General features: G+C 37.7%; 3 protein-coding genes across 4 annotated transcripts; 2 read left to right on the top strand and 1 right to left on the bottom strand.

Annotated features, from left to right (window-relative positions):
• Positions 1–49: 49 nt before the first annotated feature.
• Positions 50–3200, bottom strand: LOC105278119 (vesicle transport through interaction with t-SNAREs homolog 1A). 2 transcript variants are annotated; one of them, XM_011336963.3, is made up of 4 exons: positions 2487–3200; positions 2307–2365; positions 1167–1514; positions 50–1059 (listed from the first exon to the last, which is right to left on the bottom strand). In XM_011336963.3, exons 1-4 carry the CDS (start codon positions 2578–2580, stop codon positions 901–903), a joined length of 660 nt encoding a protein of 219 aa, XP_011335265.1. In that variant the 5' UTR covers positions 2581–3200; the 3' UTR covers positions 50–900. The 2 variants fall into 2 exon arrangements, with proteins under 2 accessions (XP_011335265.1, XP_011335264.1); XM_011336962.3 differs by having other exon boundaries at positions 50–1514.
• A 121-nt stretch (positions 3201–3321) lies between these two features.
• On the top strand, positions 3322–8052 carry LOC105278118 (protein ERGIC-53). Its single transcript, XM_011336960.3, has 10 exons — positions 3322–3517; positions 4331–4387; positions 4580–4850; positions 4943–5042; positions 5353–5464; positions 5600–5771; positions 5850–6043; positions 6121–6329; positions 6407–6588; positions 6844–8052. Exons 1-10 carry the CDS (start codon positions 3349–3351, stop codon positions 6878–6880), a joined length of 1503 nt encoding a protein of 500 aa, XP_011335262.2. The 5' UTR covers positions 3322–3348; the 3' UTR covers positions 6881–8052.
• Positions 8053–8289: 237 nt separating this feature from the next.
• On the top strand, positions 8290–10075 carry LOC105278120 (60S ribosomal protein L6). The gene is made up of 4 exons (XM_026968641.1): positions 8290–8418; positions 8911–9114; positions 9310–9583; positions 9680–10075. The coding sequence occupies exons 2-4, from the start codon at positions 8911–8913 to the stop codon at positions 10024–10026; spliced, it is 825 nt and encodes a 274-aa protein (XP_026824442.1). The 5' UTR covers positions 8290–8418; the 3' UTR covers positions 10027–10075.
• The last annotated feature ends 2462 nt before the right edge of the window (positions 10076–12537 follow it).

Below are 12537 nucleotides of genomic sequence, written 5' to 3'. Positions count from 1 at the left end.
ATATATATATATATATATCGATAATGTAATCATGGTGACCATTGTTATTCTCGTGTAAAGAGACGAGTTATAGAATGCATTTTTAGTTTTTGATAGAGTCCGTGGGCGCAGACACGCTCGATCACACGGCTCAGGTGAAGGTTACAACAATTACACGCAGTTGTTAACTCGAACATGAAGAGGTAATAATAATAATAATAATAACGCGCCCGATACGTGGCGCGCGCAACGTCGAGAATGATACTTAATAAATACAGTTTCTTGTTGAATATATTTTGTGATTCGGAGTATTCTTGGAAGCATGAACTGCGAGGCAATGTTAATCGCTGGTCAAGCTTTCCGTACGACACTCGCGTAACGATGTTGAAACAGTTTTACGATTCTCTCCGCCGCGCCGCGTTTGGAACGGTCAGTTTTTCTCGAGCGACGTTAGTCGATGCGCGCATTTAATGCACTTGATCAATTAAGTAGCACCCCCTGACAGCACGGGAAAATAAAGGAGAGCCGTAAAACTGTTTGAAAATTAATCTTACGAGGAGGATGGGTCAATATTTTTTTATACGAGACTTTATGGAAATATATTAGACGAGGTCTTTTATTCTTGCTTCGTGACGTTCTGCCTGCTTTACGATTCTGCTTTTTTGCGATTTCATCTAAGAGATCGAGGCGTTCAATCGTCCAACATCCGATTGAATGGCGGAAGAATATATATAAAGAGAATTCGTATTTACGTTGAGGCAGAACGTGACAAACAAGTGCGAAAGTTTGATAGACGATATGATAGATAATTATCTACCGCGAACCTCACAATTTGATAGAAATAACATTTTCAAGTCTCCGATAATAAATATGGCTTCCTACTCGGTGGACCTGGCCGAGGAAAGAAAGAACGTCTATTCTTTAACTCTTAGACTTAAAGCTATAGTATATCACAATGCACGCGACAAGTATGAGCACTAACGCTACCGCTGCTAAAACAATTCTCTGTTGAAGGCTCCGAAAAAGCATTCCCGACAACAGTCGAGATCCCCGTCCCAATTCTGCATCGGTTTCTCGTAACTAAACAACAGGAACAACGTAGAATACATTATGAATTCACATTTTCTCGCATTTTTCTCGCCTGCGTAATTCGCATCCTCGAAATACTTGCACAATTCGCAGCTTACCCTTCCTCTGCTTCGCTGTATTGTCTCCCGCTGCTCGTGAAGCTCCTTCAGTACATGAGAACCGATCTCCTCAGTCTCCAGTGCCATGCGATAACCGTTCTGCAACGTTCGACCCGTCCGTTCTATCCTCTCGGACGAGTCCAGCAGCCTTTTCCTCTGATCCTCCGTTACATTGTTGTCCCAGGACTCCTCCACTGTGATCTCCATGGTATCCTCCCTTGGTTGTTTCGCCGTTTGGAACTCCTGCGTCAGGCGTTTCAGTTCCGCTCTGTGACTCTCCACGCGACCGCGCAAGCGATCGCGAGCCGTCCCATTCATCCCACGAACCTCCAACTCCATTTGCTCCAGCTGCGAGTTACGAGTAAGCTTTTTGATTTCACGTACTTTGCAGGGAAACACTCCAATGAGACAATGATCAACAAACACAACAATATTTAGATAGATATTTGTTCCTGATCGATCTAATAAATTCACTAGTCTAATTTTTACTAATTTTCCATTCCTTCAATTAATGCTTGAATTATTGAAACTAATTTTTTCTCAATATAAATCTGATCAAGTAGTATATTATGTTATTTTTATGTTTAAACTCAAATATTCTCTTGTTATAAATAATTCATAAATTTTTAGAAATTGCAGAAAAATTTACTTAAAATTAAATGAGAAGTTTTAGCTTATTTGAAATTTATATCTAAACAATTTCAGATTTTTAATTAAGCGAGAAAAACGATTACAATTTTATCAGTTTTGTTAAAAAATTACCTCTAAATTGATTCAGAAATTCACGTATGAAAACAAATTACAAAGCTATGAAGTTTGTATTGAAAAATGTTTAGTGTTTCGTCGCATAATTATATAAGTGTCAAACATCGTCAGATTTATTTATTGCGAATATATTAACATAGATTAACTACTCAATAATCGATGTAGAAAAATACTACTTGTTGTCGCAACGTGTTTAGCAGTGTATATACTTTGTACGATACGTCATGCCAATTTTTGCTGAAAATATATTGTACACTTTTGTTTGCACAATGATTTTCTAACCCTACATCACGAACATGTTTCGACAATTGACAAATTGACATCTAGCGACGTCGCATCCGCATTCTAACTAAGAGGACGCAAAATCATAATTACCAGTTCTTGAGCTTCTTCAATTTGCCGGTCCACATCTTGGATAAATGCCCTTTTTTCACCTGTAAATTACGTCACGCGTATATCGATTATTGTTCTTTAATGCGACTTTTGCGCGATAATCGCTTCGCGGATCATCAAGGGTAAAGCGAGATCGCACGGTGCATTTGGACAGTTACTTACCGCCACTCTGGATCCTTATCCGGCCGATTTTTGCTGTAATGTCAGCTGTCAGAACGGCATACTGCTGTTCGTAGTTGTCAATGAGCGACGCCATCTTAGACACACAGGTGTGCCATTGACTACTGACGCGAATCAGATAGCGATTCCAACTGAGGGACAAGGCTACATCGCAAAGGAATGCAGAAAAGAATAGCCGATGATTGTTCCTTTTTTGCGTGCAGAAATCGTCATTAAATCATTAATGTACAAAAAATGCTGTTACAATCTAGTTTTTCTAGATGTTGACGTGAACAGAATGTATATAAGTGATTCTGGCTGAGATAAAAAGTGAAGAAAAAGTTCAAAGATCGGCATAAATTACTCAGTTAATTGCTCAGTTAAGATTAATGTATCAAGTATCTCATTATCAACGTACTGTGCAAATAATGTTGAAGACATTTTTGTTCGAAAATTGTTAAACCTCAAATTCCCATAAAATTAAATTATTTTATTTCGTTTAAATTTAAATTTCTCCAAATTTATCCCTTTTGTATGTATATCTCATTTTTTTCAAACGAAGAATCGTGTTTTTATAGACAACACCTGCCGCTCCGAAAAATGATCAGTCCTGTTGAACGTAGAAAGTGCACGAAAGTGGAGTTAAAAGGAACATGCCTGTCAGGTTGATGAGGTTAAATGTCACTCGGAATTCCAGAAATCTGGCCACGAAGGCGACACGTCACTGATTATGCTCCAATCGCGATCGAAATTTGGAGCACTCGGCCAATAGCCGGCTCGCAATGGCGTCGTCGCTCACTCGCGCACTTGCACCTACGACGAGTCGGAGTCGGCCGCCGACCGACCGTCACCGTCGACAGTCGCGATGAAGATGGCTGCCGAGGTGAGGTGGCTTCTAGTTTTTCTTATATCGTGCGTGGTCTCGTCGTGTCACGGCGAGACGGCGCACAGAAAATTTGAGTACAAGTACTCGTTCAAGCCGCCGTACTTAGCGCAAAAGGATGGCAGCGTACCGTTCTGGGAATACGGTGGAAGTGAGTATAATATCGCGATCATAACCTACCCCGGTCCGACACCTGTCGCACGGTGCCTCGACCTCCTCTGCCGTATGTTGATCTCGCGCTGTCGATTTACGCGACGCGGCCAGCGAAAAAACCGCCTTTCGAAGCCCCGAAGCGAGCTTCAATCCGACCGCGACCTTTGCTGACGCATTATCAGGCGTACAACGCGCCCGTTGGCACTCTGAAAGAGCAATCAAAACACCGACGACGTGTACACATGTTTCACACGCACGTATCCGCATAAAGAATCTACAAATAATTCGATTATTGATACGCGTCACTGTGTGATTTATGTATATGCATATATATGTATATATTATGCTCAGATGTTTATTGGAGGAGGCAAACCTATTCAGTTTTCAGTGACCAATTATCGCTGCTCAATATTATAGTTTATTTTATTATTGGATGATAAATTGATAAGGAAAGCTAAGTTACATGAGATTATTTTCAACAAAATAGAAAAGTATATTATACTAAAATATTGGTTAATGTTGGAGAAGATTTATCTCTGGGATATCTGAGAGAATTTTTTATATTTGGTAGATAGTCTGCCCTGTATATTAAATCTGAATAAACATATGTTTTACTTGTCAAAACATGGACATATGTTTGTCTTGTTGCGACAACACTTTGTTATCACTTTATATGATTCTAGATATAATATGTAATTTAATTTAATCTAATTTAAGTAGGATATTTGTAATTCAAGAAAATTGTAATAAAAATATAGATAAGATATTTATTTTCCTTTGAAAATATATATTTTTATATTTCTATTTATAGATGCCATTGCTAGTTCAGAAAACGTTAGAGTAGCACCATCACTCAGAAGTCAAAAAGGTTAGTAAAGATAAGACTATAAATTTATCCATTTAAATCTTTTAGAAATAAATTAAAAATAATTTCTATATAGGAAAAATGGTTTTATTTAATTTTATTTGATTAATGTTTGTCGGCGTGTAAATTTGAGTGCATTACTAAATTTACGTTTAATGATTTTAAATAATTTTTTTAAAAATGTAATGTATTTAGGTGCAATATGGGCGAAGCAGCCGACAAATTTTGATTGGTGGGAAGTTGACCTAGTATTTCGTATAAGTGGACGAGGAAGGATAGGAGCAGACGGTTTGGCATTCTGGTACACGACTGCCAAAGGTTCTTACAATGGCACTGTCTTTGGTAGCTCTGATCTTTGGACAGGCCTGGGGATTTTCTTCGACTCGTTCGACAACGACAATAAGCATAATAATCCGTACATTATGGCGATCGTTAACGATGGCACAAAGGTTTTTGATCATGCAAAGTGAGTTACATGATTCAGTGGTTCGCATACCTCATTTGACCTATTCATAAACTAGTTTATAAATTATTCTCTCTTACTTCGCTCCGAAATAGTGACGGCTCTACGCAACAGTTGGCTGGTTGTTTACGAGATTTCCGCAATAAACCTTTTGCCACTCGAGCGCGGATCGAATATTACAAGAATACGTTAACGGTGAGTGTTATTTCGGAATTTGTTAATTATAAATTTCGTTATAATTTAATTATAAATTTTTAAAAAAGAATTTCCGAAATCTATACATATAAAATCCCTATTCTGTCAGTCGTTGGATTGATCGGGTACTTCCCGACATGCTAGAAACACCAAATTTCGCATGGTGATGGGAAAATTCTTGAAATCTTTAATTTCGGTCCAGGGACTACCTGGCGTAGACAGGCTTTTCCTTTTGTATGTTAATATTTCGGAAATTCTTCTTTCAACTTTTATCTTCAACATTTCGACTGACATGAATTTTTTACTCAAGCTGCTGTTCCATAATGGCATGACAAATAACGAGCAAGATTACGACATCTGTTTCCGAGTCGAGAACGTCATGCTGCCAAAGCATGGATACTTTGGAGTTTCCGCTGCTACTGGTAAATGCTAAAAAATATCTGTAGTATATATATTTGTACGTAATTGTCTTACAATTCAAGATAACTATTCGATGCATTCTTTTAATGTATCATTATCTCTATATTATTTCATACTTTATCTTGATGTTTATGCAGGCGGCCTGGCCGATGATCACGACGTGCTACATTTCCTGACCACTTCTTTGTATCCTCCCGGACAACTACCGACGGACGGACAGAAGGTCTCCCTGGAGGAACAGGCTAAGCTTCAGCAAGAATACCTGGATTACCAAAAGAAGCTAGACGAACAGAAGGAAGAATACCGCAAGTAAGGATGCGCTCACTTTTATAGCACAAAATCTTCATCACAAAAAAAAATCATAATTTCAATATATTATTCCCATAGAGAACACCCTGATCAGTTCCGCAAGAACGAGTTTGAAGAATATTACGAGACGGAAAATCAGAGAGAATTGCGGCAGATCTTCAACGGGCAGAGCCAGATGTTCGACGCTCTGCGCGAGCTGAGCAGGAAATTGGACGAGGTCGTCGGAAGGCAAGAGAGAACGCTGAGCTTGATATCTCAAGTTCAAGTGGGAGGTAGGTCGCTCATCGCGCGTGAACCTGCGTCAGAATTTCTGTCCAAGTGATTTAATTTGCATAACGCGCACGATTAGGTGTGCAAGTTACGGGCGGCCAGACGGGATCACAGCCGGGATCACAGCCTGTGCTCATTGACACTATACGTCGGCAGGAAGTGGACGCTGTGTTGAATAATCAGAATATTATATTGAACACCGCTAGGGAAATCAAGGCCTTCGTCGGGGAGGTTCACACCAAGGCCGAGTCGATTCTCAGTAATCAAGCGCGTGCCCCGACGGCGCAGGTCCGTAACCGTTCAAGCGTGACGGAAATTCGCAGAATCTCTTGATCTTGGTGTACCAAATAAAATTTTGTTTGCAGGTGCAACCGATGGGCTACGACTATCAGTCGCTCGTGTCGGAGGTGCGGGACGGGCTTAACGCCTTGAAGAAGGACGTCAAGTCCGTAGGGAGCGCCGATTGTCCCAACTGTTTAACGACAACCATGTTCTTGCTGTTCATCGGGATACAGATGATAATATTATTGGTGTACAGTCTTTATCGGTAATTATCTATACATATAAAATTCCTATTCTGTCTGTCGTTGAATTGATCTGGTACTTCCCGACATGCTAGAAACACCAAATTTCATATGGTGATAGGGGTTCACCCCCAGGTAATGGGAAAATTCTTGAAATCTTTAATTTCAACAATGATAACGCCTGGCGTAGACAGGCGTTTCCCTAGTATTAATATAATATAAATATATTAATCGAGATAAAAACGCATCGCGATATTTTGCTTTCTTTGTTTTTGCAGAGACAATAAGGAGGCACAGATGAAGAAGCTCTACTGAGAACGTACGTCCACGTGGTGAACATAACAATGCATTCTCGTTCGTGAATTTTATCAACACGATATTTTTATTACTCGTTGTTCGTACTCGCGAGGTATGCGTGTCTCCCGATATACATTTGTATAATAAAACGCATCGTTCATCTCTGCCGATAAGATTCAGTGTCACCGAGGTATCATCAGATATTGTCTCGTAGGAAGATTCTCCCGTGGCGACGTAACGCGCTGTCTCAAGTATTCCCGTTAATTAAGCGGGAGGCTGTCTCCGTGCGGTGACGGATTGCGTCATGGTCTATCGCATCGCGGCAGAACTCATTTATTCAAAGGAATGGATTAAAGGGGAGGGCTACTTGATGAGTCAGTTGACGGGAATCGACTGGCCGCAAGATCGCTCGATCAGGTTTTCGAAGTTACTAATGATATTTCATGATTCTCTCCCCGCGTCGTTGATACGCACGATGATTTTTATATTCATATCGCATGCGTGCTTGTCGTTACGCGCACATTGTTTTCGTCAGTTTTATTCGTAACAGTTGTGTCGATCGTTGATTTCACTGGTTAGTGAGGGTGTAGCGCAGCTTTCTCAACGTTTCCATGTAAATCTCTGTACAATATTTTGTATTATGCATTTAGTACTTGAATATATACAGTTATATCTTGTTCATAAGAATTCTCACCTTTCTCGTCGTTTATTTTTATTTTGCGATTGTCATTCATCTGCGAACTGCGCCATTCCTTCGGAACGGAGAATTATTATAGATGACGGTGGGCGACCCTTCGCGATCGTTAGCGTAACAGGTTTAATATAAAAAAAAACATGGTTCTAAACGGGATTGATCGCTCTCGACTATTCCATCGGAGGCTAATTGTAGTGCAGAATGTCGTGTATCCAAGTGTGTACTCGCGTATACTACAATCTGTGTCGTCAAAGTGTATAAAAGTCGCGCGCGATGACTGCGTCTTTGAAACTACAGTAAGGACTCTGAGCAAACGTATGTACGTGAGTGTAAGGTGCATGAGCGGTAGTGATAATAATATAATACGGGAGTGGAATGGAAGGATTTCTGAGTTCGTTATTTCCTGCATTGCATTTGTAAAAGTTTATTGAACATTGTAAATGTACCAGAAGATATATCTCTCTGATAATAAAAATATAAAGAGAAAAATGGAAAAGTGCTATATGGTTAAGCTGATTTCTATTACTTTGTATTTAATTTGTTGCCTACATATCGCATTATTATTGTTATAATATAATATAATTTGTAATTTGTATAATTAATATTTATATGTATTTTTCCCATTTTTCCTCCAATTTATATAGTACTATTTTAGTGTAACGATTAAACAATTAGGAATTAGATATTTTGCAGAAAAATTTAAATTTCGTACGATTTCTGTCAATCCTGCAAAGTCGATATACATATATCGATACATCATTGTATCGATTGTGATACTCGTTTCTTCCGTTAGATGTAGCGTGTATAAGTGTGTAGTTCCGTTGCCAAACCGACGAGGACTCTTTTCTCAGCCTGCTTTACGGTAAGAAATTCATATTACGAATGCTCTAATATAATCGACAAAATCTGATTGTTAGGATAAAAATATATTAATTTTTGTGGACGAATATCGCATTATTTGTGTCGAATCTACAAGGACGACACTATATTTTTGTGATAACGAGCATTAATACCGCTTTTCTGATCAGCGTACATATGTTCGATTCGTGTTTGGTACATTGTATTATAAGAAAATAGTAGTTTTTTTTGGAGACTAAGTACACAATTTTTGGAAACAACTAAATACACAATTTTCGTATTTAATAAATTATATCTGCTTGCTTCCGTACGCTATGTTATACGCATAACAACGTGACAAGAACAGTGTAACATAACCTCTTTAACTTAACCTAACTACGGCTTGTATACTATTATACGTAAGCACAAAGTAAATACATCCGGTGCTTGGACCTGTTTAATATTCTAACGAAATTTCAAATCTTTTTGTAATTAAATTAAATGTGGATTTTTACAGATGGCGGATACGAAACCGAAAACTCCGGAGAAGAAGGCTGCGGCTGCACCCGTTGCAGCCAAGGAAGGCGCGAAGAGCAAGAAAGCGACGAAAGGAAAGCCAAGGAACTACGACTTGGGAAATGGCGTTCATAGATTCAGCAGGACGCGCATGTACCACAAGAAAGCGATTTACAAGTTTATTGGCAAAAAGACTCCAAAGAAGGTTGGTTTCATGTAATTAAAAATTAACCTACAAGCGAAAGCGTTCTACCATTCTACTGCTGGCAAGACTTTTTTCGCTCAATTTTGTGATATAAACAAACATTTACGGATAAAGTATTTATGAAAATTCGTGAAATATTTATACTCTCAAATAATTAATTGCAAGTTTAATTTATGTGCCGGTGTATCGCCGTAGGTCAAGCCGAAGAAGCCGCTGACCATTGAGAAACAAATTGGCGGTGATAAAAACGGAGAAAAGAGAATCGTACTTCTGAAGAAGAGGCGCGCCAACTATCCAACTGCGGATCCGGTAACTGTGCATCATGCCAAAAAATGCTTCCATGAACATCGGCGTTACCTGAGGCCTTCCCTGGTGCCCGGAACGATATGCGTTCTGTTGGCCGGGCCTCACAAGGGCAAGAGAGTAGTATTCCTGAAACAACTGAAGAGTGGACTGCTGCTGGTTACCGGTAGGTTTAATTGAGAATTTTAGAAAAGTTTTTAGATAATGTATTAATGATTCATTATGAGTTTGCTATTTATAATTATAAATAATTTTTTTACAGGACCATTTTTGATCAACGCCTGCCCTCTGCGAAGAATAAACCAGAATTACGTGATCGCTACTTCAACAAGATTAGACGTCTCAGATGTCAAGTTGCCAGCGCAGTTAAATGACGATTACTTCAAGAGGAAGCGCGACAAACGCGCCAAGAAGGAGGAGGGCGACATTTTTAGCAAGAAGAAGGAGGAGTACAAACCAAGTGATCAGAGGAAGTCTGACCAAAAAGTGGTCGACAAAATGGTGATCGATGCTATTAAGAAACATGAAGATAAAAAGTTATTATTTACGTATCTATCAGCAATGTTTGGCCTGCGAAGCAGTCAATATCCACACAGGATGAAATTCTGAAGCTTTGACATGTCCGTAAAACATTCTAAATAAATAAAAATAAAACTAAGACTCGGTGCAATTTATTAATCCATCTCTTTTATTAGGTGTGGGCGTGTGTATGTGTTGGATTATGTTATGTTACTTCATAAATTAATGTTGAAAACATTTATACATTTATGCTTTAGAAAATTCATTGAAATTCACGAATGGAAGTGTAGAAAAGCGCAGGAGTACAATTTATCGATGGTAGATATTTACATACATTCTTAGGTCGTAAAATTGAGTCTAGATGGAGCTTCGTAAATTTCCGAATTTTCTTTTCAGCCGGTATATGATATTCTAGAAATCGAGGTATCGATAATGTTAATTATAATTTTGTATATAATTACGTATATACGGTATATAAAGAGAGCCAACTAATTAATTGACTTCAAATTAGCATAAGCGCATAATTATTTTATGTTGGTGCAATTTAATGCTTAAAATGGCTTAAGAATTTTTGGATAAACATTATTTACTTGAGATTTTATTTATTTTTATTCTCCTTATCTACATCTATTTGTGAAACGAAAAGAATAGGAAATTTATAATTTATATTTTGAATGTAAGTTATGTATCTTCAGTCCTTCTAGTTTGATCCTTTAGGTCCATATTCTCAGCTCACTTTTATGATAAATGCGTGCATTTAGTGTATAGTTCACGTTACATATATTATAGAATATCAGAAATAAATGCGCGCATTTATTGATAAAAGTGAGCTGAGAATATGGATCTTATAGTCTTTAGTCCTTCCCTTTGATGCGTCGCCATCTTGTTATCGCCAAAGCTTACCCCCTATAATATATATATATCATATATATTTTATCGTCAAAATAAAATCTTTATTAAACTCAATGTTCAAAATTGAAAATGTAATGTTTAAAATTTTCAGATTAGCAAGTTGTTTAAATAGTTTACGTGCAAAGTAGAACACATTCTCGTTGTAAGAAATACGAAAATTAGATTTAAATTCATCTCTCTCATTTATGTCACTTCTTTATATTATTTCTCTTCTTTGCTCAACACTTGTACAAATCATTTTGTATATCTCACATTTTTCGATAACTTTTCGCGTATATAGGTAAGATATATATAAAAATGTATTATTTAATAAGTATTCCATATAGGACATCGCTAGGACGTCCTATCGCTTTTGCCATTGTGAATAGAAGATTACGTCTTTTTACATGTATGTATCGATTATAAAAGTACGTGACTGGATTTCCCGATGTTCAAGAAAGCTCCATTACATGCGCATTTCAGCAGAATCAAAAGACGCAACAAAAGTTGCCGTTTTTTGGTGCGAAGTCGCCCTCACTATTCAGAGCATCCATATCTGTAAGATTTTACTCCGCTGAAATGTTACAACCCCCTTGGCCACGACAGAACCAATAAGATTGCCAGCTCGGTGGCGCAGAATCCATAGAATTCATCCCCCGACTGCTACGGCCGAAGTCTATTGGTGGAGACCGATCCAATCGGCTTTCATCTGTTATTGATCCCTGCGGAGGAATTGTTGAAAGTTTTTTATTGGCTAGAGTTGTAAAGTGTTTTATGGCCAGCGTGAAACTGCCGGCCGCATTATACGATGGCCATAGTGAGTTATTAAAATTGCCAGGGACGCCTCGATAGGTTCGCGAATAAATGGATGTGACTTTTCGAGATGATCAACTCAAGATCGGCCGAATTATTCTGTCCTCGTATTTGTTTTTTTTTTAGAGTTGCTCGTGTGAAAATTGCATCTCCAAAAAGTATCCAATCGCAAAATATTATATTTGATGTATTTTTAACACAATTCAAGTCGCACAACACGTACTGGATAAATTATTGAATCTCTGAAATTGCATGCGCAAACATTGCACCTGTAAAAATATCTGATTATAAAAAAAGTATTATGATCTATAAAAATATATTAATATATTAATAAGAAATTAAGAAAATTGTTTGCAAAGTGGAATTATGCAATATAGTTTACTAAAAATAAATGGTTAATGTATTTCAGTTATATAGCTTCTTTATGAGAGAAGAGAATATATGTTTACTTACGATAGATGGCCGATTTAACAAAATGGATTTTCCAGGCAGGAATAGAAAGCGATTTCTTTTGGAGAGGAAGAGATAATAAAAAAACTTAGTGGCACTTTACTATGCAAATAAGCGTTGTGTCTCTGATGTAAAACTAACAGCAGGACGTTCTTGCTTTGTTGCTGTCGGAACAAAAAAATCTGTACAAACACTCCCATTATAATAAAAAGTACTATTTCCTTTTAACAGCTGTGAAACGCATATGTACATTTCCACGCTTAGATAAACACTTTACTGGCAGTTTGGAGTGCCATTTTCGAATTGAATTATTGTGGATCTTTGAGAGAAATGTGTTCTAAGGAAATATTATAGAAACCAATAAAAATCTTAATCTTTTAACAAGAGGGAAAATAAAACGTAGCAAACGTTTTAATATAGAATAAATGTAACATAAGTAATTATTAT

This window comes from Ooceraea biroi, chromosome 3, assembly GCF_003672135.1.
Source record: "Ooceraea biroi isolate clonal line C1 chromosome 3, Obir_v5.4, whole genome shotgun sequence".
NCBI classification, from domain to species: Eukaryota; Metazoa; Arthropoda; class Insecta; order Hymenoptera; family Formicidae; genus Ooceraea; species Ooceraea biroi.
Note: the sequence above shows the minus strand (reverse complement) of the source record. Positions and strands in the feature narration are given on the sequence as shown.